Genomic DNA, 27,068 nt, shown 5'->3' with positions numbered 1-27,068 from the left:
GACTACGTATGTGCAGTCTAATGCCGGCCAGAGTCTGAGAACCCACACAAATGCTACATATGGCTGCTCCAGTCTCTGGCTTTGTGGTTCTGTGCAGCGTGACAAGGTCAGAGGTCACCCTGCACAGCCTGCCGGCCGCACTGCTGCGCCCCACTCTCCAGGTCTTTGCAATACAGATTTTGGTTTATGTGCACAGATTTAGAATATATTGCCAAGTTTATTTGTCAAATACACAAAAAATCCTCTTAATAACATTGCCCAAGTTGGGTTCCCATATGTTCTTGTACATTAGAATGTAGAGACGGCTTTGCTGCTGATCGCTACAGACATTTTCAGAGTCAGGGTTCAATTATCACTTTTTGTGATTTTTCTTCTACAGTATATAATTTCAATAAATGATACTTTTGCATTGCTCTGCACTTCAAACATTTGGCAAATAGGATTCAAATTGTTATAATTTTTGCTACAGTTCTATACGTATCTTAGCCAAGCTGCCCCGTTAACACATATGCAAAAAACACAAATTCAAACACATTGAAAAATCCACACCCAAAAAAAAAAAAAAAAAACAGTACACGGCACAATATAAAATGTATCAACACAAAAATGAAATGGCTCAAAAAGTGCTGGCTGACAATATGATAAATGAGTGATTTCCTCCTCCAAATGTAAGATCTGTTTCTTTATGGAGTTAAGGAACTTATTCTGATCCACATGTAACTATGCGAATTTCGCAGCATTGCGTGTGGATGTTGCGCCGACCGGGCTGCATAAATGGGTATGCACAGACGCTAAAAATCGGTAAAACTAGAATAACCCCCAAAATCGCAAAGTAAAGCACAACAGATGGAGATTCAAGTAGATCTGGGCATCACGTTTCAACTGGTACATGATATAATACAGTGATGGCTAACCCTAACACTCCAGATGTTATTGGACTACACATCCCAGCATGTCCTGCATCAGTTTTACTATTTGGCCAAGCTAAAACCAATGCAGGGCATGCTGGGATGTGTTGTTCAGCAACAACTGGAGTGTCAAGGTTAGCTATCACTGATATAACACCACTTTACTGACCTCCAGTGACACTCCGACAGTATATGCATATAAAGGTTACTATAGGACCGAGTCTCCCTCCTGGTAATGAGATACTGCACTAACCATACTTTTAATGGAGCTCAGTGGCGCATCGAAGGCAGATGCTAAATGCACAACAACAGATCTGTCAGACTGTCTCATACACACCTAAATCTGGTTGAACACCGCTGACGTTTTCATCAATTGTTAGATTGGTGTACAGCGGAATGGATTCAGAACCCAGACGGTTGCAGGAAACAGCATATATGTCAAAAAGGTCTTTGAGGTCTTTGCGGCTGCGTACACTACGGAAAAAATAGACAATTGAAGAATATACCACCCCTGACCATTCCAGTCCATTAACACAAAGGGTCATAGAGAGATTTACCTGAAAGATTTGAATAGTTCTACAAACTCTACGAAATTCATGTTGCTATCAGATACCATGAAGGATTGAAATCCTTTCATGCCACCCTTAACTCTTCCGTGCCAACTTGAACTGCTCCATGTGCTGGGGGAAAAAAAGGAAGATTTTATTAGTATTTAACTGCAGAACAAAGTGTGCCACGTTGTGCATTTATGATGTGCCATGTTTCCAGTGAATAAAAACATTTTAATAAACTTTAATTCCCAGATTTACGAGTTAAAGTATACAACTGAATGTGACTTTTGGCAGACTCATTACATAAGTGCAAGGTAAAAGACTTCACTGCCAGAAAGGGGCTTAGCCCAAAATCCTTTGATGATTTTACTGTTACTGAAAAAAGAAGTACAACTGATTTACAGCAGTTAAACTGAAAAAGTAAATTTTGCAGCATTAACAGTAGAATGGCATAGAACGTAGCCACGCTCATAGTTTCCGAGATCCAGCTGCTTGTGCTTGTTTGCCGTGCCAAAATAGCACCCATGGCATGGAATTACGACACTGTGACATTGCCGCTCAATGCGTTTCTATGAGCCATGGGGGAGATGCACGTGGATGGCAATGGGATGGCTCCAATCGCCATGACATGACGATTGGCAACGAGGAGCGTGGCTACATCTGTAATAAGATAATATGATGTTCAGAATGTAAATAGTAATTAAACATACGCAGATGGTTTGTTGGAGCTGGACAGAACCGGAGAGGATGCAGGTCGGAGCGGTGTTGATGACACGGGGGTTAAATTTGGTGACCCAGTAGCAGACACTGAATGAGCTCTCCGTGAAGGCAGGGTCTGAGATAAAGGAAAACCAGCAGCAATATTCTGGTCTGCTGAAAACAAAAGGAAAACACAAATCAAGTAAAAAGAGCAATCATCATCCAAGATATGCTGCCTCACCACAACTGCTCCTGACTGCAAGGGTGGATGTGGTCATTGGAATCAACAGATTCTATATACAGTACATAGCCTTTTATATGACCTTACTTGACACCAGCAGGTACTGTATAGAGCTTCATGCTGGGCATCAGCAGATAATTGGCTGATCAGTGCGATAATTGTACAGTCTTGTTTGCAGGAGCAGTGGGAGTGTCTGACGCTAATAAACAGCGTTCCTGAGCTGGGGAGAATGACACATCTCTTTCCCAACCTCCCAATCACATTCAAAAATTGAAAAGAGAGTAAGTTTATTGGATTTATAGCACCAGTCAGAAACTGTATAGCCAGATAAACTACAGCAACCATTGCAGCCATAATGTCAAGGAATGTTACGATTATCAATTTTTACTGTACTAAAATGACAGCTCTTTTCATAGCATATCTGCTAAAGCAAGGTGGTTCACCCTAATGCATCATGTTACCCTAGTTTTACTGTACAGACATCATGACAGTGTCTGCATGATATTTGCTCCCAATGTGGACAGTGGAAATGTCTCACTTCTGAAAACTCCTAAGGGCGATTCATTTCCAAAAGATGCACCAAAGATGCAGGGTAGGTGTCTGACACAGATACAGTTCACAAATAAGGTTAGTTAGTAACCATTGTCAGCTAAAGCTTCATTATGTTTAGTCGTTTAAAGAGTTTAGGAATATGATGAGACGTTCTTCCTTCCCAGGAAAAGAATGTTCAGGTATTCAAGAATACAGAATGGGATCAGTTACAACCAATCACACGTGGGTACTCTTACTGTAACTCTATTCCTTATTCTTCATTTTTTACCTCCCTGCAATCACCTCTTCCCTTCCCCCATACCACTATATATATATATATATATATATATATATATATATATATATTTCATGTTCTAGTTTTCAATTTTATCCATAATAATTGTTTGAGGTTCTTATTCTGTGCCCCTTCTGTTTTGTATTGAAAATGTGAAATATTAGATTGTTACAAAATAAAGTTCTCATTTCAGACCTTGTTCTTCATGCTCATCATTTTCTGGGGGATCGGAGCCACTCCTACTTCGACTCTCTTTACAACTTTTACTTTTCCGTGTTGCCATCTCATCGTCAGCGGCATCTCCACTTTCACCCTGGGAAAATATATTAGAAAACAATCTCAGACTTTTCTATAGGAGAATATATATATATATATACATATATATATATATATATATATATATATATATATATATATTGTAAACATTGTAGAACATGATTTTTATCATATAGTCAAGTATCCATGCAAGGCATGGAGGAGGCATGGCAGGTCAGTCAGTTAAATACACCGTGGTGCCAGCAAGTGCCCCAAAGGGAATATTTATGCTTTTCAGGAAAAAAATGCTAAATCGCTACATGAAAACGCAGTGACTTTATTGGCTGAAGTCCCCTGTGATTTCATTGGACACAAGCTTCTTTATTTCATTGCAACAAAGCCTAACATTCACAGAAGCATCAACCAGCAAGAAGATTAAAGAGGTGAGCAAAAGGAAAAGCACAGTATGTGAATGCATGATGCTGCAAAGAGCAGGTGGAGGAAGGGGGTGGAGCCAACATGAAGGCGCTAATCATAGCATTACTGAGAGGAGATTTGGCCCAATTGTCGCCAGTTCCCTATTCTTAAGGGGAAAAAAGGGAGCTAATATTTAAAGACCAATGTAAACAAAAGTCATTCTCAATTAGTTTTTAATTTCATTTTTTTCTTCTATGATGGAGGTAAAATAACTACAGTAGTACCTGCTATAACTGCTTCCCCAAACAAAGCATGACTAGAGATGGATACTGACAAAACAGGAGCCTGCTGCCCTAGGCAGCGAGGGCCAGCCTAGGGCACAGCCACAGAAATGCGCTAACAGATTGCTGAGCCTAACTGACAAAGATCTGATTTCTTAGGTTTAAAATCAGTTTCACGGGATTCATGGTGTCAAGCTATGTATTGTTAGGTGTCATATTTGGCACACAGCTAGCGATTCAGTGCCTGATACACTCTCCGGTCTGGCTCATCCTGGTTTGACTGTCAATATAGACCACAGGACATGGGGCAATAAGACTTTCTAATCTGTATGCTTCTGTGATCTCTGCAAATAATTCCTATAAAAGAACAGACTTTTGAATCTGTTGGACAATAAAAAAGTAACGCATAACTGTGCTGCTTGCTTGTAATATAATCTCTTACAGAACAAATATTATGGTTCTAGAATTGTTATGTTTGTAAATAAATGCAGACATAGGAGAGGTCAGTTACTGGTGGTTAAGCAAGGCTTCAAAAGACACAGCACATTTTCTATACAAAACTTAACAATGCTACATAAAAATGTCAGGGAGCCATAAAAACTCACTTCCAACATAAAACCAGCCACTGAAGCGTAGAAAATAAAATGGGAGAGTATAATAATGCTACCAGAAAAAAACAAAACACAGCGAATGGCTATACCCTCATAAGTACTTTTTTCTTTTTCTTGGCTGCATTTATCCCTAGAGTATTGTTGCGTTGCACATTCGGCTTTTCAGCGCTTTTGGTCAATGTTCCTGTGCTTGTATTTCTTGCGCTCCAACGTCTTCCCCCGAAAAGTTCAACAGCCTGTGCCAATGTTGGTCCTTCAAACCTGTTGTCCTCCTAAATAAAGACATTAGAGTAAAAATTGTGCTAATTGCAGCAGAAAAGCAACATAACTTTCATGACCAAAATGTATGCTATTAAATTTCCTGACCGTGTTTCTGTATATGCTAGTGGAAGCAAGGTTTGGATTCCCATCCTATTCATTTATACTGTCCTGTTATTTCTTTGGTGGCTTGGACTGGAGCATGAATGGCCAACCGGGAAACTGCAGAGTTGGAGGCCCATGCTTTCAGGCTGTGGCCAGTCTCAATGGGGTATGTGGCCAGACAGCACAAATACTTGGCTAACCATTAGACAATGGGGTATGGGTCACTGGCTCCACCAACATAAGGTCGGCATGCATTGGGTCAACCACTAAGGGTCGACAGGCCTTAGGTCAACACCTGAAGTAGATCTACATGGGTAAGGTCAACAGGGTCTGAAGGTCGACACAAGCATTAGTTTAACAATGGGAAGATGGACATTCAAAAGGTCATCGTGAACACCGTCCCCTTGCCACACTATTCTCTCCCACCACGTTGGGGTGGATGGTAGGTCATGAATTAACGTCTGTCGGCACATGTTGACTTCCCCTCAAAAAAGTGAAAAACTCATGTCAACCTTCTCATTGTTATCATGCTTGTGTCAACCTTCAGACCCTGTTGACCTTACCCACATGGACCTTCAGTGGTAGACCCAATGACCGTATACCAGAAAGTGCATGGTCTGATGTCAGGAAGAGCAGCTTACGGTGCTATGCACTTGCTAGTCCCCATTACTGTTATACAGCCATTTATCGGATTATACCTCTTTGTAGTGCACAATAGCTTTGGAAGGCTCCGTGGTTCCCTCAGGCAGTACTGTAATGCATGCGCCGCATGTGCGGAACAAAAGCCTAATAATTCCCCATATGACCACACTCACCTCCTTTTGACAGGTTTGAAATATGTTGGTTTCACATAGCAAAACATTTATTTTTTTAATATAGCAGAGTAAATGTTATATTACATTATCCGGGCAATAAAGCAGCTTAATTTCAGTTGCATTTATGAAATAAATATTTATTGCACATGGAAGAAACATAATAAAAAGCTAGGAACAAAATAAGATCTAACACGATCCTGTCCTTGGCTCTTTTCATGACGTTAATGCGAACCTAGAATGATACTCCAAGTTGTAACAGGATACTTCCCCTTGACTGTAATCATGCCAAATATAAGCACTCTACATTTGAACTCATTCATCTGGCTCAGAAGACAGAGTATGCCTATACATTGTAACAGAGTATGTAAATGCTGCTTGGGGATCATAATTACAAAGCAGCAATCCAACATCAAAATCATCACATAAAATAGATTTCTCGTTATTGCTTGGCTTTAACCCATTCATAGACGTGGAAAGTAAATTAAGCTATAAATTAACTGATTTTCGATTGAGGCTTTTACTTCAACAGCAACTTTCCCCTTGCTGCAAAATATCTAGTAATAGTATGTGGTCATAAATCACTAAACCCAGTATTTTTTTATTTTCCGATTTGACGCAAAGTGAATTTGTTTTAATTCCTAAATACCCTAAACCAGGGGTGTCCAAACTTTTTTTGACGAGGGCCAGATTTGGTGAAGTGTCATGGTGTGGGGGCCAACCATTTACCCTGACATTCTTTGAATCATTAATCACATCAGAATGGTTCCCCACTCTGCCCCCATTCACTCTATGTCCCGCAGCCTGCCCCTCCTTCACTGTATGTCCCCCATTCACTGTATGTTCCCCACTCTGCACTCATTCACTCTGTCCCCCAGCCTGCCCCTTTTCTCTTAATGTCCATTAGTGCCTCCATTCATTGTATGTCCCCCAGCCTGACCCTCCTTCACTGTATCCCCCACTCTGCGCCCTCCCTTCTCTGTATGTTTCCCAGCCCCTTGTGTGAGCCAGAGGAAGGAGAGGCAAAGCAGGGACTGCAAGTAGAGGAGATGCGTGGGCTCCCACTGCTGCCTTCCTCCACTCTGCATGTTACTCGAGCAAGCTTCCCCCTTGCTGCCCCCTACCCCAAACACTGCTGTCACTGCGATTGTGGAGTAGGGTGATATACGATTGCAGCAGCAGGGGTAGGATGCCAAACACATCTGACTGTGGCGGTCGGCACCTCCTCACTTCAGCAGACAGCAAGGAAAAGGCGCGCTCGCCGGGGCCCCACCTTTAGTGTCCTGTGCTGTGCTTCCCATATCTGATGCTCTGCCCGCTTCCAGCTGGAGGCTGCGGGCCGCTTGAAATGACAGCACGGGCCGCAATTGGCCCCCGGGCCTGACTTTGGACATGCCTGCCCTAAACAAATATAATGTAACCTTTGTAATAAATTGTAACCTTTGTTCCAATTTCACCTTGCAACTATATATTTGTGAACTGGATTTATCTACGTTTCCAGAACATTTTTACTATGTACATAAAAGCGCACAGTTCATCCACGGTTAGAAAATATATTTCTGTGTATGCAGGAAATTTGCCAAACTATCTACATGAAATCACATTTCCCAAACCCAAAAGCTTACAAAAATATCTGAAGATTAAATTGAAGATTAAATTGAAACTCGGATGACAGAAGAGCTTTTTAGCGTGAAAACACTAAAACAAAGTTACATATATCTGCAAGATATAATAACCTTAGCAAATGATATTATACTAAGGAACATACTGTACTTTATTGTAAGAAGGAGCTTCACATTTAAATGTAATTGCAGAAAGTAGGATTCTTATAGAGAGATCACCTGAGCCAAACCTACATAAGTGGTCATGCAGAAAACCCTCTGGGGTGGTATTCAATTAGTCAACTTTTTTTGGGCTAGCCGAAAAAAAAAAAAAGTACTTTCCTTATTCAATTCTGACCGTTTTCGGATGGTTTTCCACCAATGCAGTTTCTCTTTTGTAAAATGTTAAAACTGCATCGGTGGAAAATTTATTAAAATGGCCGTAGTTTTAACTAAAACACGAAGATCAGCGAGTGATTAGCCAATTCAAGTGTATTCCAACCGTCAAAAAATTGGCACTTTGACTGAATAGGTAGAATGTAAATATGACCAAAAATTGTCAAAAAGTGCTGTTTTTTCATCATCATCAATGTCACGTGATGATGATAATCGCCCAGTGTGTATGGACCTTCAGCGGGTTGAACCAAAGTTTTTATAAAGTGAATATTACTGTACTTGGCCATTGACATGTTATGGAGGTCTATCACATATTACCAAGGGGGGTAATTCAATCCCGGGCAAAATTTTCAGCAGGTGAAAAACCTTCCATTTTCAATTTTTTTTTTTTTATTATTGGGGGAGGGTGCTGATTTTTTACCTGGGCAAAGAATCCAGCTTTGGAGGAAAATGCGTGAATCTGCAAAACTGCCGAGTATCCACAGCAATTTCGCCTGTTTTTGCAGCTGTTTCTGACCATCCATTTCACCCCAAAAATGAAAAGGCATGGGTGAAAAGGTACTCAAAAACGGGGGGAAAAAAAGCCTGTGATTGAATACTGAAAAGGGAAATCCCCCCCCCCCCCCAAAGTAGCAAAATAAGAAGAAAATGAGTATACAATATTACAAAAACTCGTTATTATTATCACATTCTGTCAACATTTATCACAATTTTGATCATGTCACTGTTTATTTTGTCGACATTTTAACTGTGTCTATATATTGACTGTCAACATTTATTTATTGTCAACATTTTGACTGTGTCAATATCTTAACTGTAGGCCATGCTGACCTTTCGGTTTTTACCATTTTGCCCATGTCGATATTATGCTGCTTACATTTTGATAGAATAAAGTTTTGCCTCTATAAATTATGACTACATCTCTTCTCAGCCACCAGTACTTGATTAACAACAAAAATTATTTATGTTATATAACAGCAGGTTATTACAGATAGGTGCCCTCTTCCTAGGCCAGATGCTCTAATCTTTAGGGCAGTACGGGATGGTGTAATGGTTAGCATTACTGCCTCACAGCACTGAGGTCATGGGTTCGATACCCACCATGGCTCTAACTGTGCGGAGTTTGTATATTCTCCCTGTGTTTGCGTGGGTTTACTCCGGGGTACTCCGGTTTCCTCCCACAATCCAAAAATATACAGGTAGGCTAATTGGCTTCCAACAAAATTAACCCTAGAATGTCTGTGTGTGCGTGTACATGTGTTAGGGAATATAGATTGTAAGCTCCACTGGGGTAGGGACAGATGTGAATGTTCAACTATACTCTGTAAAGCACTGTAGAATATGTATGCGCTATATAAGAAACTGTTAATAAATAATAAAAATAATAATCTTCAAAAGTAAAGCTACAATGGAGAGTGATAAACAGCCAGCCAATCAGCTCCTGCTTGACATTTTTCAAACACAGTCTGTGACATGGCAGGTAGGAGCTGATTGGCTGGTTGTTTATTACTCTCCATTTTATCACTTTTGAAGCTTAGTGCATCTGGCCCTCTGACTGAATGCTTTGACTTAACTGATTACTGCAAACTTTTGAAAGTTTGAGGGCTGCAGAATGAGTCCCCCAAAGTATCTGGGTTATAAGCTATGGCGCTGGGTTAGAAGAATGTGCTAATTAAAAGATAGCTAAAATCTGCCTGTTACTAAGGGTATGGCTTACCCGCTTCAGAAGGTTTACAAATAAATAACTCTTGCCCCTAGAGCTCAACCATTAGGACCCAGACCAAGCCTGAATAGAGAAGCCAGAAATTTACCTGGTAGAGACTGACATACTGCTTCCGCAACCACTGCAACCTCTGATCTGGGAAGTGTTTCATCTTCCTTACGGCCTTGGTTAGTTCCAGCAATCCATCATATATTGTTCTAGCAGTGTTCTTTGGAGCTACAAAATGCAACAACTTATTCTCAGTAGTGTGTAGTCCATAAAGTAATGTGACACCATTTTCTTCCAGCCTCATGTTACATAGTTTGTTTTGAACACACACAGTGTGTAGATCAATGCCTGGATGTCCCATGTAAACAGCTTTAACGGAGAATAAGTCCAAGAAGCCTTCCACAAGTCCACTCATGCCAGCATTGACGAGAGACTGAAGCTTCATCTCTGCAGTGCTACCTGGGGCACCTGGTTTATATTTAGTGTTTGCAAGAAAAGTGGTGGCAGGTTTTGTCCAGGTCAGAGTGCTGTTGTCTGGTTGGAGCTGGAGAAAGCAGCGAACAGAAATGTGCGTCTCCTGGTCATACCGGATGACCGTTACTCCCTGCTGTAGAAACTGGTAGACATCCGCCCTGATTGATAACACGTACCACGGAATAAGTTCTGTACCATGGCAGAATGCTTTTTGGTGCTCCTCAGACCCATGCAAATCTGATTCCTTGGACTGATCCGAAATATCGCTTTCAGAATCAGACAGGTCTCCCATAAGAAATCTATGGATAAAAAATAAACAACATTAAATCCAACCCTTGTGTCTCTGAATAGCAGGAAAATCCCCAATAGAAAGTAAACAAAACAATACGGGCTCAAATGCGTTCATGCTATACATGCTATAGTACCTTTCTTCAAGGTTAGAATTCTATGTACGGTACATCAGTTACACAGACCATATTGGTCCATAAACAGCACCCATCCACCTCCCCCTCCTCCCCTTTTCCATCCATCTCTAGTGTAAAGAAGATATTCTGAAAGCTGGGTATTTGGAACCACTAAAAAGGCCGAATGCTGTAATCAGTTTTTGTACTTGCTGTGCGCTCACAAAATAATTTTAGCTTTAAACTTACCAACCATGGCTCTAACTGTGCGGAGTTTGTACTTGCTGTGCACTCACAAAATAATTTTAGCTTTAAACTTACCCACCATGGCTCTAACTGTGCGGAGTTTGTATATTCTCCCCGTGTTTGCGTGGGTTTACTCCAGGTACTCCGGTTTCCTCCCACAATCCCAAAATATACAGGTAGGCTAATTGGCTTCCAACAAAATTAACCCTAGAATGTCTGTGTGTGCTTGTACATGTGTTAGGGAATATAGATTGTAAGCTCCACTGGGGTAGGGACAGATGTGAATGTTCTAGTGTAAAGAAGATATTCTGAAAGCTGGGGATTTGGAACCACTAAAAAGGGCCGAATGCTGTAATCAGTTTTTGTACTTGCTGTGCGCTCACAAAATAATTTTAGCTTTAAACTCCTGATGTTCACATTAAACGGGAGGGAAAGGTTTCAAGTATAACTTTTAAAACAAATATCAAGCTTGGCAAAGAGGTTTCAGAAGAAGTAATTATTAGAGCACTGCACAATCTATGGCATTACAACGTAAGACAATTCTCCAAAAGGTTTAGCGAATGTACATTGCATTAAGGATTGCATTTTTTGGTAATCTTCAGTAAAACAATATTCTTGGGAAATGATTCATGAGCATTTATTCTCAAGCACTGGTCTTGCAAAGAATTAGGAAATATTAGTTTATCAGTGGATCAGCAAACCAAACTATTAACACAAACAATTAGGAAATAACAGCAAATGCAAGAAGGTAACTTACAGGACCCGATCATGGCTTCTCTTTGAGCTACACACAAATGGGGACATTGGTTAGAGGGTCATAAACAAAGATACATAGGGGTTAAACCAGTAACCAGTTGAAAAAGATCCTCACTATGGAGTGTATTTACTATAGGTTCATCTTCAAGTGGAAAACAATCTAAATCAATGTTATACTTCCATGGCTAAAACACACATTGAAAAATTATTATTAAAAATGATCTGTAAGTAACTGTGGGGTAGATGTATGAAGCAGTGATAAGGGAAGAAAAGTGATAAAATGCCTGGTACTTTATCACCGACCAATCAGCTTCTAACTGTCCCTTTTTAAACCCAGCCTGTAACTTAACAGTCAGGAGAGGATTGGCCGGTGATAAAGTACCAAGCACTTTATCACTTCTCCTCCCTTATCACTGCTTCATACATCTGCCCCTGTGTTTCAGCTGCTGAAACCTAACTTCAGAGGAGATTGATTTAAATCCATTTTTAATTATTAAAATCAATGATAATCCATTTTAGTGAACAAACCCTAAAGTGTTGGGTTACTGTAATTAAGAACATGTGCGTGATCAAATTACTGTATACAACATAGCCGTGGATGGATAGATCAATCGCTAGATAGATACTGTAGATCAATCGCTTCATAGATAGATAGATAGATAGATAGATAGATAGATAGATAGATAGATAATGTGTGTAATTCCTAGTACACAGAGGAGTTCATATGAAAATATAACACGTAGGGGGGTATTCATTTATGTGCCAGATTTTTTGGTCATGGCATATTAGATCTACAATAGTCGACCAGGTCAAAAGTTTAAAAGGCTGACATGAGTTTTTCATGTTTCTTTGGTGTCTATGTCAACATAGGTCAGCATGGACTTCGTCTAAATGTACCGTGTCCCCTCGCATGGCTCGATACGCTCGCCATGCTTCAGGCTCGCTGCGCTCGACACACTATTCTATTCTCCCTCCACGCCGTAGTAGATTGTAGGGTATGTCAGGATGAAACCATGGGAGTCCGCAGATCACTAGCAGATCCATGTGTCTTTGTTAAAACTGTGGCCTTTCTCAACCCTTTTTTAGTCATGTTTTGTCGATGCAATTTTGACTGTAAAATACAGTGAAACTGTAACATGGAAAACATGTAACAGGGAAAACATGTCTGGAAAAACTTATTATTTTTTTTTTGGGGGGGGGGGGGGGGGTAGGAATAACCCCCTTAATCTCTATATTACATATCAAGATTTAGTAAACAATCATCTAGCCCCCAAAAGTCCTGGAATTTGATTGTTCCAATCTAATGTGCTAAAAAATCCATAACAAATTCGATTAGGTCATTACTTATTCAACAACAAAAAAAATAAACCAACATGAAACAGCCATGTGTGAAAAATACAAGTAGAACTTAACTGCCTCCATATCAATACAGAAGGTAATTAGAGCCAGGTGCAGCTACATCAAGTACACTTCATTATTTGTTCATCAAGAAGTGCTATCACCTCTATATAAAAGCAGAAACTTTGGCACATTGGCCTGGAACACTCAGGTTTGTGTTAACACCCTGCCAAGGAAAAAAAGATGTCTACCATGATCTCATAGAAGCAAATGTTGCTATTTATTAGTCTAGGGCTATAAGGCCAATTCTAAACAATTCAAAGCCCAGAATTCTAGAGTAACACTGTTTGAAAAAAAATAATGTATAACAATGAACACATTAAATCCATCCATAGAGCAGACTGTATGATTCTCTGAGAAAACTAGGAAGTTATGTCCTGGGCCATACAGGTCCGTCCGCACCGCCAAACCGTGAGACCGTACACATTTTTTATTAGTGGTATTGGCAGACTGCTTCCGGGTATATTGAAGCACATTAGCAGATTGCGCCCAATTACTACTCCCATTTTGAAGGCAGATTGTGAAGTATCACAGGGGTAAATTATAGCAGCATGGATTGTGCCGCTATAGGTCTTTCTTATTCGCCTCTTTATCGTGGCAAAGCAGGAAGCCACATCGGTAACGATTCCTGTTGCACTCACAGCTCATCAGCCTCCAGTGTGCATGCACAGGACCTCACTGCTATTGCAAGATCTCCCCCACGCAACTGCGAGCCGCAGCAGCCACTACAGTAGTATCAATGAGGCAACGTCACCTACGGCTTTGGTCACTGAATGCTGCAGGTGTTGGAATGGTCAGTCATACACCACCTCTGCAGTTCCACGTGCTGTCTAAAATATGGCAGTGCCAATTAAGGCCAGGGTTGTATAGTATCCCAAGCACTAGCCATTCTTCTTCTTCCCAATACATGCGGTAGAAGCAATATCAGCACACATAATGCCACCGATCCCATTTCTCCCCCCTAACAATCCTTCGTACATTTACCCCATAAATCCCGCTTCTGAAACTATGCAGCAGCAAAGGGACAGGTGACTTTCTGTTGCTTTACCGGATTTCCTCCACTGACTCTTTAACGCATCAGAGTGTGAAACCTGCTTTTTAGAGTCCTCTATTTATTTGGCTTCTGGGCTTATTTTTGGAGAATTAATCAGTGGACAGTATGTGGTAGGTAGGTGGCCCAGAAGTATGGCAACCGTGTGGTTAAACTTGGGGGCCGATTCAGACCCATTCGGTCTGGTCTGAATGCCAGATTGTGGGGGGTTTGCGCATGTGGCAATATGCGCATGTACAAACCCCAGGAGAGAACAACTTTGGAGCGTTTCACACTTACCGAGCTGTTTGCTACAGATAGAGAGGTCTGGGGGTGGGCAGGGGGAGGTAGTAGGGGAACGTCCAGTGTTTTATGGGCGTCCCCATAAATATGCTGGGCATTCCCCCGGAAATGCAGGTGTTGATGCAGGTCCAGGATAAAAGAAAGTATAGACTTACTTTTATCCACAAACGGATTTTTCATCTGGGCGGCCACATGCGAGGGGATGTGTTTGCGTGCGCTTGCTAGCGAGGGGATTCTGATGGTGGGGGGGCGGGGTGGCGTTCACCTGTTTGCCAGCCTAACAAACTAGTCTGAATCAGGCCCTTAATGTAAACCCAGTGACTGAAGGTTGCGCTACAGTCTCTAGCATTGCATTTATATGTGCATTGCCAAGACGGATTTGGTACAGTTCCCTTATGTTATGCATCCGTCATTTTATGTGAATTTGCTGGTCGCCATGGATTAATAAGCTCCAATGTTGGTCTGTCCTCCCTATCAGAATCTTGCTTATTAACCTCTAGTAACCTCTCACAGGTTATCTCTGGATAGCAGCATCTCGCCCGTACACTTATGTAGCTGGTAATTGTGATTATTTCAATTCATCATTACTAGTTTCAGCTTTTCTCTCTTCCCTTATATCTTTTGCATTGTTGATTTACTCACAATTGGCAGATTTCCCTAAAAGATGTATTATGTTCCTGTTGTGCTGTGGCTGTGCTCATGGCCTGGTGCAGAACATGCTTCTCTAGCCAAGAAACCCTACAACATGGACAATTAACCAACAGATCTACAATAATGAGCACCCCCTAATGCAGGGGTGGCCAAACCTGTCCTCAAGATCTACCAACGGCGCATGTTTTCCAGGCAACCTGTGGATCTGTAGTAGGAATGAATGCAGCTGGTTTGAAAATGTGACAGTTAGTAATGACTACAGCTGTGAACCAGCTAGGTAACCTGGAAAACGTGGACCGTTGGTAGATCTCGAGGACCGGTTTGGCCACCCTGTCCTAATGTCTCAAGTGTCTCAGGGGGAAACGGTTCCTAGACCGACAATATGAAGGTCGACCACTAAAGGTCAACAGGGCTTAGGTCGACATGACTAAGGACGACAGTGTCGGAAGGTCGACCCTTTTACCCATACCTGTCTCAGGTATACCTCACCTTTAGCTCTTGCTAGATTTGAACGGGAACCAGATAAGCGCATAGGCTGCAGTGTATATAACAATAGCCATGCACTGCAATGTGCAAATAATATATTGTTATAGGCAGCTTCTTTGGAAGCCAGCAGATACAAATAAGATATTTGTGGCATCATAGCGATACAAAACAATAGCCGGATTTGGTAAACACAATGTCACAGATTTACAATACTGAGCCTACAGCATCACGGCTGACATTAATCCTTGCACAGCGCAAGAATCCAGTGTTGCCGCCATCTTGTCACCTGAAAGATGGCCTGCAGAATGCATAGGGTGACCCGCTACACAGCACACATTGAGGTCTGTTCTGTGCTTGCACTGGTTATACAGCATGACTGGGAAATATTGGGCCTGATTCTGGTCTATTCAGTCCCCGGTTTATTTGCACCGGGGACCAATGTTTGCGCTCTGCATATTCGCAAGTGCATCGATGCCGTGCAGACGCCGAGGCGTTCGCACGGGGGGGCGTTTGCATGGGGACACAAAGTATTTCCTGGGCATACCCACAGAAATGGTGGGTGCGCCCAGGCTGCCTGCTTGGAGTGGGTGGCCCCATTCACCAACCGGATGCCACAAATAGAGGCCAGTCAAGACCGACTTATATTTGCGATCAGCGACCATCAAATGATTTTGCCCACGTATGCTTCCGTGCAAATGGATGTTTATGCTAAACATCCGTTCCCAAAGCGGGAAGTCTGGCAGGCGGCGTTAGTTGGGTCACTAAGCAGTGAATTCATGGCGAGTCAATCACAATCAAGCCCAATGTAAAATGGGCTAAAAAATTTCAATGTATCACCCGTAGCATTAATGACCTATACTGCGTACATAGTAATATATAAAAAAGTGATGTGCACCAGTGCAAATGGAAATAGCGAATGAAGCTACAGTAAAACATGACAAAACGTACAGAATTGTCACAGAAGAAAAAAAAAACACACAGAAACTTGGCACCAGTTTTAGGATACCTCAACCCAATTCACAACCAGATGCTTTTAACAATATTAAGACAATTATTCAGCAAAACAAATTATTTCACTAAAATGAGATTTAGAGCTGCAGGTAAATGAAATAAGCAGACAAACAGGAAACTGCAGGCTTATTTAAGAGACGGAAATAAATTACCTCCCAATTTTCTCTGTAACAAAAGGTCCCTTACTATCCCTTAAAAATGTCATTATAGGTTAGCATAGACGTTAACTGTAATGACAGAAGCAAGATACTATCTGCATATTGTGCACAAACAGCATGTAATTCTATAATTACACCTATGATTGAGAACAATATGATCTAAACTAACAGACATGGTTTTATTTGGCTTGTTTCTTTGGTTTTGTTTTTAAGCTCCATTAAAAAAACCAAAGCATATGTCACTGTTTGCATCTGGCGTGCTGCATGCCTGTTCCAGGCATATGACGGCAGATCAAATCTTATTAACATATTATGCCATATGAAAAAGCCATAGCGGGAAACAAATGTGTACATACAGTAAGATGAAGGCACAGCTTATATTTTACTCCAATGTAATATATTTACCGCTAGCAATAAAACGTTTAATACTGTCGGACATGTCATTTGAATGTTAACAATGTAAAAATGATAGAAACCAAAGTTTCCAACAAAATGTTTTTGAATTGACACTAGCACAAAAAGGCAATGTGTATTGCATTAACAGAACTATTTCTTGCATTTGCTCAGTGCTCTACAAATTCCAACACAGATAGCAGAATTCTTATGTTTCCTGTATCAAATGGAATGGGTTTAGTCTTGCTGCAATAGCTTTTTGCAAGAAGATAAAAACTGCCAGACATGATTTACATATCTGAGCAACAAGATACAAAAGGATACTTTATGTGGGTAAAAACTTGGGACAAAAATGGTTCAGTTGGAGGACTCATGGATAAAACGTGACTGGTTTGTTATTCTCAAAACACAAAGAAAGTCAGAATACATAATACAATTATACCAGTAAAACAGTACATAAGGAAACACAGCAGACTTACTGGAATCTGTTCCTATCCATTACAGAGTTTTTTCTTGAGGTTCCGCTCTCGCTGCTGTTATCTTCACCTTCCTCAGACTCCAAACTGCGGTTGCAACTGCGAATGGTTTGCATGATATTGTTAACGGTTGATTCTTTTTCAGTGTTGTTTAAACCATCTTTCCCTATTCGTTGCAGATAATTGTCTTGTCCGTTGTAGTCTGACACAAACTGCAAAATATATTAAAGGTTTCAGGTACTTTGATTATGTTCTGGATTAATGATGGCACAATACAATTCGATGAAAACTTGTTCAATTATACCCATTTTTCGCTATCTTGACCCTGGCACTGTTAACAGCATGCTGAGAGCCCACTGCTCTCGAGCTACAGAATCCCACAGGAGGTCGCAAGGTTGGGTGACATAGCACCCACTAGGCAGACAATAGTGCTGGCCGGGTAATGATGTGTGTCAAAAGCTTGGGGCAGCTTCCAGATTGCATGTCTCGAGCATGTCTTGGAAAACTTTCATTAGGGGACATAGCCTAATGTGACCGAGGCCAGACCCTAAGGGTTCTCAGTGTGCTGGTTTTCCTGGCACTTGGAGATGACATCATATCCAAGCACCCGCCAAAAGACACTGCACCCAAGAGCAATGTCATGGGTCAGCGCCGCAGTGGAAAAGGTATAAAGTCCTGGGTCTGATCTGGCTTGGAGCAGAGTTCCAAATCCCTGGTCAGATCCAGGACTTTGGTAGAAAACAGTTATTAGTAATATTTCTAGGCTGTAAATTGCATTTAACAACTGCAAACATCTTGTAGTAATCTTTAGATTAAAGCATATACTGTAGATAAGGTCTTAAAGTGGCCATACACCTAAAGATTTATTGGCCGATCTGACTGGTAGGACCAAAAATCTGGTAATACCTGAATACTGTTTTTTTTGTCAGTTTTCCAGCATTTCAAAGCATATTGTCAACTGTCATTTGCTCCCATAAGTTACCAAGTTTTTGTTCCTAACAGCCAGATCGGACAATACATTTTTAGGTGTATGGCCAGCTTAAGATCTGTCTTACCATTTGCTTCAGTCATAAAACAATGGCCAAATACAGACATATAACTATAGGTGGATCATCCATTAAGCAACCTAGCTCCTGTCTACAAGCCAGTGAGTAATGAGGGGCCCAAATTTACCCAAATTAGTTTTATCTATTTATTTATTTTACATGTACATATGCCACTTTAACATATGGATTGTGTGTTTCTTAGCACAGAGAAATGTAGACTTTCAAAAAAGTGCCCCAACAGAACAACCCATGGACAGAAAGGAAATCAAGTGTAAAAAATAAAGGCCAACAATAAAAAAAGACAGAAATAAACAGACAAACAGTAAAAGCAGAAAGGGAAGAGATAACAAATAAGTCTAGGTCTACCATAAGTACAGTACCTCCAGTGTTTCATTCTGAGAATTGTAGCGAGGACATAGCCTTATTAGACTTGCAGCTCCATCAAGAACTTCACACAGTTCCTTCAAAAAGACTCCACAAAAAGGAACAACTTTACAGCCCGGTATGTTCAGTGCTCTGTTCACCACTTTTCTATAGTCTGAGGACAGTTCATGCTGGGCCATGGCGTCTTTTAGGCTTCTCATCGTTTCTATGTCACTTTGATCCATAAATTGCCACATTTTCAGCACCTTCCTTGACCTATTAATAATAATTCATAGAGTTCTGTGTGGCCCTGTGCAGATTATCCGCTATCCCATTAGGCCCAATGTCAACGTTTCCATGTGTTCTCAAAATTCAAGAACTTTAATTGCATTCATATTAAATACATTTAAAGTATACTCAAATTCAATTAAGCATATGCACATAGAAATTATAATGTAAAAACTTATAAAATGACGACTTCAAACACTAAAACACAAACAGATGATCACAGGTCCCACCAGCTTCTACATGTGGGCTTTGACTACAGACTGGAAACACTTCAGATTTGTAATTTGAAAAACCACTGTGATCACTTGGTTGAGCACGTTCCATGCCAGCATCCAATATTTGTCCTATAGGTTAAAAATACTGTAACATGTCGTGCAGATGATTGGTGTCTAGGCAAGCTAAACTGCACCATTAATGCTTTCCATTCTTTCAACTACTTCACTGGCATTAAAATTTACTTTAGCCACACTTAATATTTTAAAAGTTTAAACACAACTGCCTTAAGCATGTAAACATTATGACCTCTTCAGGTTATTTCCAAACAGTCCACTAAAGTTTGTAACTCTATGGCTATTTAAAACCTTCTCTGACATAGTGCCAGCTGATGTTTATAACGGCTGCTTTCACCTCTCCTCAATTAAGAAGGTACAGTACCTGAGTCCTGCCAGGAATTCCATCACAGCATTGTAATTGCCCACGTTCCAGCAACACTTTGCTATGTGCACCAAGTGGGAGAAAACTTCACGCTTCTCCTCCATAGACCCTGCAGCAAGGATCAGCCAGGTCACCCATGAACTAACCTGGGAATGGAACAATTAGACAATAAACACATTTTGCAGGTTACATTGGCCAAACCGTATATACCAGTATAATGATTTCCATATAACACAGCATTTATAGAGATGTTCTACAGATGTGCCTCAAAACAGAATTCATTATACCTGCAGCAATTTCTTGTATTGTTTACAGTACCAATTATAGCTTTATTGGGTATATAGTTTTCTTATAGCTGTGCCAATAAAAAAAAAAGACTAGCAAAAAAAGAAGAGACTAGCAATACAAACATCATCTATCTAGTGTCCACGTGAATCCGAAACACTGCAATCTGTTGGCAGCAAGTGAAATTACATCTACAAGCTTTCAAAGCTTTTGCTTCAAGCCGGCTTACTAGTATATAATACATTGCAATGTTGCTGTGCAATTATATTCAAATATTTCATAAAGTGTATTTTGTATTCTTAAGGGGGTATTTATCAAAGCTTTGAAAGAGATTACCCGCACTCCATACAGACACGCTTTTTAAGGCCCCATACACTACCGCGATTTGGACCGATTTCACCCATTCCTGGCAGATCGGGCCGAGAAACTGGCCCAAGTCGGATGTGTTTGATGTACCATCAGGTCCGATGCGCGGAGTCCGATCTCGGACCCTTCTTCCGGTGGAAGGGAGCAAGGGGTCGCATGCGATACATCACATGCCATACTTTGAAGCGAAAGATTGCAGTAGTGTATTGCAGGGCCGAAACTATGGTTTCCGGCGCCCGGGCCAAGGCAGTCATTTGGTGCCCCCCCTCCCCTAACGGTCATCACCAGCGCTTCCCGCCGCCGCTCTAGTAGGAGAGAGTAGAGACGGATGGAGTCAAGCTGCCGCTACAGCGGCTACCCGGAACCCCGCTGCCTGTCACCGGACCTCCGCTGGCTGTTCCCGGACCTGACAGCGCCCCCTCCAGCACCCGGTGCGCGTGACCCCCCAGCCCCCCCTAGTTACGGCCCTGTGTATGGCCACCTTTAATGCTTGCCAAGAGATAACCTTGTGAGATCAAGTACAAACTTGACATTTTCCAAATTCTGCTTGTAACATGTAACTTAGGAGCTGATTGGTTATTACTTTATCCCTCACAATTTTATCACACTTCGAACTTTGATAAATACCCCCCTTATTATTTTAAGAGTGCTCATTGGTTTATGTGTGAAGGAAGTCAATTTAATAAGCCTTTCCTAGTTTGAAGGGCAATGCATGGGATTTTCACATTTGCACAATTGATCACCCTGCTATTACATTAATATACAAGGGCACATAAACACATAAAACAGCTGGCGTGCTAAAAATATTTAACAGCAATAGTAACAAGCTTATAAGCTGCAAATGTTCTGAGAATAGTTCTGCCATTGTTGAATAAAATATTTTTAGGGGGGAAAAAAATGTTGGCAACGTTTGATCATTACTGGAAAATAGCGGAGAAAAGAAATGAGAGAGGAATGTGTTAATATTGTTCAGGACGAGTCAGAAGAAAAGGCCCAATGTTAAGTATTAGCAGGACAATCTAAAACAAAGGAAAACGTTATTTCAATGGCATTATTCACTTATTTTTATGGGAAAAGAACCAAAACACTATCTGAATGTTTAGTAAGGCTTGTGTTCTTAAAGAATAATCATTTTACCCTTTTAAGGAAAGCCAATGCCTTAGTTGAGTTCTATGGCAGGGATACACTTTCATGTCTTTCTTTACGGTTTTGGAAAGGAACTGAAATAGGAACATAATGAGTTTCATCACAAAATAGAAGGATTGTTAGGAACTAAAGGAGTACCTTCTGTACCATTCTTTGTTCCCTTTCCAACCATTTTGCTATAGCCATACCACATGTGTGCACCTTTGTAAACACTGTTTGCTGAGATTTTCTATGCAAACATGATATTACAAGGATTGCTGTATTTTATTTACCCGTAGGGGCTTTAAAAAAATATTTCTGTGAATCAACAAATCTCCCTTCCAAAAGTATTATTATTATTTCTATGATCGTGTACACCAGATGCTACCTATCATTTTGTAGGATGTAGTAGAGAAATGATAGACAGAACCTGGTTGCTATTGGTCACATGACCTCTTTTCATTGTTAGAAACTTTGATAAATTTACCATTAACAGTCCTCAAGCCCGAATATCCTTAGAACCTGGATTGTTCGTGCTCCTTGAAAGACAAAATTGGGAACCACTGCTGTAGCTACTGCTTAAGTACAGAGGTTCCCAAAGTGCAGTACTCAAGGTACCCTAATGGTCCAGGTTTTAAGAATATCCATGCTTGGCCAAAGGTGACTTAGCTAGTACCTCAGTCAATTTCACTTAATCATTTGTACCAAGCCAGAGATATCTGATCTTCTGGACCATTAGGGTGCCTTGAGGACCATGTTTTGGAACCTCTGGTCTATCACAATAAAATGTGTCAAATGGACTGCCCACTATAGTTACTACGCTCATACTCCCACTATCCATGTCGGCATGGTGTTGATGTTATATAGTGTGGCGAGCGCAGCAAGCGACCGAGCACTAAGCGTGGCGAGCGTAGCAATTGCCGCGAGGGGACGCGTAAAACTAAACAAATAGCTTAGTGGGCGCCCAACTAACAAATAAGTACCACAAAAAGTTGTATCAATACTATATATGGATTGGTTGATTTATACACTGGGGCAGGGCCACTTATGCCACATAAATGTCTGAAGAACAATCTTTTTGACCTGTAGAAGATTGTATTGGGATATTGTACTAACAAATCTGAAGGTGCTTTATCTGTATGCAATGGAACGGAGTACAGTAGGTAATAAAAGGAGCTGGACTGACCGTCGACAAATCAGAGGTATGTCTGGTCTTCAAACTCACAGGAAAAATCATAATCAATTCCAATTTCCACCAATAGGTTATGTGAGGACACTGTCCACATATTAAAAAGGTACAGGTATCCCCATACTGTAAATATTACCAGGCTGCACAACTGTCACTGTTTTTGTATTTGGCCTCCTCCCAGTGACTCTGTATGTTCAAAAGATCTAGAGAACTTCAGTGTAATGTAAATATAATTAGAAATAAGCTTGGATAGCCATGTATAACACAAGCAATTTATACCCTTTTTTTATCGAAATCCCAGGTCTGACATAGTATTTGTAACATGGTTCAAAACCAGGTGAGACCCAAGACAACACCTTTCACACTGCAGTGCCAGCCCAGGTTTTTTCTATATAGAGCCATTGTCTCTGCACATGGATACAGTGCTGGCACTTGGAGATGGCATCATCTCCTTGCCGTGGGAAAGGAGCTTTCCCTGTGCTATAAATGGGTCCAAACCCTGGTTACCAATTTCTACTGCAGCTCACCCTGTATAAAATCCTGCTAGGATTCAGGGAAGGATTCCTGTGTGACTAGAACAGAGTCTAACTGTTTTCAATGACAAAAATCCAGGTATGTTGAGTGTTCAAGAGCAATATACTTTCTAAGGATACTAGGAATCCTTACAGCTGAGGGATTCTGCTAAATGTAGCTATGTTCCAGTCACCCATTTAACATTCTTTATATAAAATCTGGGTTTTGAGACTATTTTTTTGTATTTAGTTGCCAGATCCACAACATTCTGGGGAAACATCCTAACTCACGGCAAGAGTACCAACTCAAAGGGGGTTATTCTGATTCACTCATAAAAGCACAATCACTCTCTAATGGACAAAACCATATGCACTGCAGGTGGGGCTGATGTAACATGTGCAGAGAGAGTTAGATTTGGGTGGGGGGTGTACTTTAAACTGATATCTATAGTGCAGTGTAAAAATAAAGCAGCCAGTATTTACCCTGCACAGAAATAAAACACCCAAATCTAACTCTTTCTGCACATTACATCAGCCCCACCTGCAGTGCATATGGTTGTGTCCATTAGAGAGAGATTGTGCCTTTCCGAGGGAATCAGAATAACCCCCTATGTGCATTGGATAATCTATGACCGATAAAAAGGAACTCTTCATTCCGTCTTGATTTTTCAAGTATTACTGGCATGGTCTTAAAGAATGATGACATTTGTATTGAAAATTGTTTTCTGGAACCATTTCAAAGCCTTCCAGAGCCAAAACATTTATGTAGCTGAAGGAAACAGCCTTCTGATGTTCCTGCCACGGGTCTAAACCAAAAACCCTTTCACGATCCTAATTCATTCACTCACATACATATGTTGTGTGGATTTTTCAGCTAGTAGAAATATCAGGACATAACTATTGAATGCGTCTATTTTCGGATGGCTTTTCTGCTGATGCAGGTTCCACTTTGTTTAACGTTGAATCTGCATCCACGGAAAATAATTGAAAAAGGCTGTGTTTTCACCTAAAACATGTGTATCAGCGAGTAATTTGGTGATCCATGTGCATTGGGACTGTGTCAATTTTTGTGGCAGTCAAAAAAATTGTCACGTCGCATTGTACATGGATCAGTGAATCACTTGGATTGAACAGGTCGAATGTAAATTCGAATGAAAATCATCAAAAATGCAGATTATTCATACTGTAGGAAAAATAGTCAATAATTGAATACCCCTCATAATAACGATTTTCTAATATTTGAAAGAGAGGTGTTTATTACACTAGGAAATAATTATCTAAAGGGTACGAAAACTCTGCAAAAATATAGTGAGGTGCAGCCACAGACCAAGGAATAACCCAGCTATATAAAGAAAAAGAAAGGAGTCTGCATGAGGTGCACAAAAAGCTGGAACTTATGAAAAACAGTAAAATATTTGTTAAAAAAATGTAAATGTAATTAAAAAATACAGAAAATGAAAACAATACTCCACTCATATATGGTCTTCTTTTGAAATATGTATTGTGCATTAACACACAGCACTGATCATTATAGTTCTTATGATAATGTACAGCTGAACATTCATCACAATATTGATCAAAGCTGATTAGTCACTGATTAGTTATTTTTTACATTACTTAGTTGTGACCAGCTGCCATCAAGTATATTATCAATCATGGACAAAAAGCACATTCCATTTCAAAAGGAAACATCTGAAAGCAGAACAAAGCTTATACCTTTCCCAGCAACTGAATTCAGTATTAGAGGATAACTGTCTAGATCAGTCATAGGCAACCCATCGGTCTGCAGCTGTTGTGAAACTACAAATCCCAGCATGCCTTGCCATGGTTTTGCTATTATAGAGTGCTAAAACTGTGGCACGGCATGTAGTTTCACAACAGCTGGAGAGCCACAGGTTGCCTATGCCTGGTCTAGGATATAGGGAAGCATCAGGTTTACCTCTATTGTATCTTCACAATCCCAATGTTAAGGAATCATGTTAATTTTGGCAAAACAATGGAAAACTATCAACTTTTGCTCAAAGCTCCACCTGTCATCAAAAACATTTATTCAAGAGCTCTTCTGCATAAGCATTAGGATATCTGTCCCAAAGCCTTAAGGTGCCCATACACTGCCTGCGATGTCTCGCAGCAGTGTACGGACACCGGACAGCCTGTAAGCCGCCGGGACCTTCCCAGCGGCAGGGACGCATGTGATCCGTTGTGATGGATCACATGCGTCCCTGGTTCCCGCCTGCCTCGCCGCCAGGAGGAACGAGTGGTCGGACGGCCTGCCAGGACCGCGCATCGGACATGCCGTCGGTCAGGGAGGGACAATTTGGTCCGATTTAATGGGCCGATTGATTGCAATCGTCCGAAATCGGACCAAATCGCCTCGGTGTATGGGGGCCTTAAGAGCATATGGGTGGCAGTAGACAGCACTAAACAGTGCATGACAGTCCTGCTGTGGATAAACTGATTGTTACCCGTTTATACTGCCAACAGAACACAGTCGTACCCGTTTTCATTCTGGAGCATTCCTAGGCTATATTGCAGGGTCTTTGTTCCTGGGTTATTTTATGCTCATCACCAGAGTTGACATGGCAATAACCTGGGAAATTGCTTTGGTGTAAAAGGGGGTATTATTCTACAAATCCAATATGTTTATTTGGTAATACAGTTCAACAACCGCTTAATAATAAGATTTTAAGGAACAAAGCAGCTACCTGAGATATAAATCTTCTCAAATAAAAATAGTACTGTAGTGTTTACTTTCATAAGAAATAAATGTTTTGTTTCTGCAGCAATTTTCCACTCCTTTATTCAAGCCTAAATATTGTTTTGCATCATTCTTGGGGGGGGGGGGGGGGGGGGCAAGGGGTACGAGGCTTGAGACGCAGAGACTAAAAAATTAAAACATGACTATTGATTCTTAACAGCAGTGACTGTGGTGATCGTGTGTGTGTGTGTGTGTGTGTGTGTTTGTGTGTGTGTGTTTGTGTGTGTGTGTATAGTACCTGGCAAATACCACTGAATCCAAAAGGGCTGCAACTTCCAGGAACAACTTATTGCTCCACCAAATCACTGTCGATTGTGAGCACATCACTAGTCCATAACACTGGTGTGATCCAACATCATTTACTGACGTTATCATTGCAGAAAACATCTGGTCTTAAGATCTTTAATATTTACATTATTCATCGTAGCTCTGATTGTTTTAAACAATCCCTTAAATGTCAAATGTGGAGAAAAAGGTCTACTCATATTCTCAGAGGAACAGCGTTCATTCCCTTATCTTCCCACGAGTCTTCCTCCCCAGCTTGGAAAAAGCGTTTTAGTTTTGGAGACAGAAGCTTCTTCAAAAGTCTTCTGCACCGATTCTATGTGCAGCAACTATGGAGTACAAACACTTCACGGATTTCTAAAATTTGTTATTATTATTCTTATAATCGAAGATTAGTGAAATTTAGGAATAATTTTGAAAAAAAGAACTATGGTACCGATTCAGACCAGATTTGGGTCGCATTCGTCCCTGTCCCGGATGGTCGGGGTTGGCATATGTGCATGTGTGAATAAGTGAACAGGTCTGAATCAGGCCTAAGTTGCTCAATGAACTAAAGCCTAATACACACAAAGCGATCATTTCAAATGTATTGTCCTCCCCTTTGAGCGATGATGCAAGTCATAAACGGTGGTGTTGTTTGACGCCCACATCAGCAAGTCTGTATGCACTGGCCAATGCGGCACCTCGCACACATGCCGTTTGTACCTAGCTTAAGCAGAGGTTTTCAAACTATTTTTCTCTT

The 27,068-nt window shown here is 40.9% G+C and overlaps 1 protein-coding gene across 10 annotated transcripts in view; it reads right to left on the bottom strand.

Annotated features, from left to right (window-relative positions):
- PLCE1 (phospholipase C epsilon 1) overlaps positions 1-27,068 on the bottom strand; it is a 280,982-nt gene that overhangs the window by 54,491 nt on the left and 199,423 nt on the right. For 5 of the 10 annotated variants that reach the window (XM_083149001.1, XM_083148999.1, XM_083149004.1 and 2 more), the window contains exons 5-13: positions 19,807-19,952; positions 18,882-19,140; positions 17,459-17,667; positions 9,773-10,445; positions 4,879-5,061; positions 3,421-3,538; positions 2,170-2,332; positions 1,466-1,588; positions 1,246-1,382 (exon numbers count right to left, since the gene is read on the bottom strand). In XM_083149001.1, the coding sequence (XP_083005127.1) occupies positions 1,246-1,382; positions 1,466-1,588; positions 2,170-2,332; positions 3,421-3,538; positions 4,879-5,061; positions 9,773-10,445; positions 17,459-17,667; positions 18,882-19,140; positions 19,807-19,952 (2,011 nt within the window). The remainder of the gene's footprint in view (positions 1-1,245; positions 1,383-1,465; positions 1,589-2,169; positions 2,333-3,420; positions 3,539-4,878; positions 5,062-9,772; positions 10,446-17,458; positions 17,668-18,881; positions 19,141-19,806; positions 19,953-27,068) is intronic. The other 5 variants (XM_083149003.1, XM_083149005.1, XM_083149009.1 and 2 more) reach the window with 3 other exon arrangements.

Source organism: Crinia signifera, chromosome 6 (genome assembly GCF_055691185.1).
Source record: "Crinia signifera chromosome 6, ASM5569118v1, whole genome shotgun sequence".
NCBI lineage: Eukaryota > Metazoa > Chordata > Amphibia > Anura > Myobatrachidae > Crinia > Crinia signifera.
The sequence above is the reverse complement of the archived record's forward strand: the minus strand, read 5'-3'. Positions and strand labels throughout refer to the sequence as shown.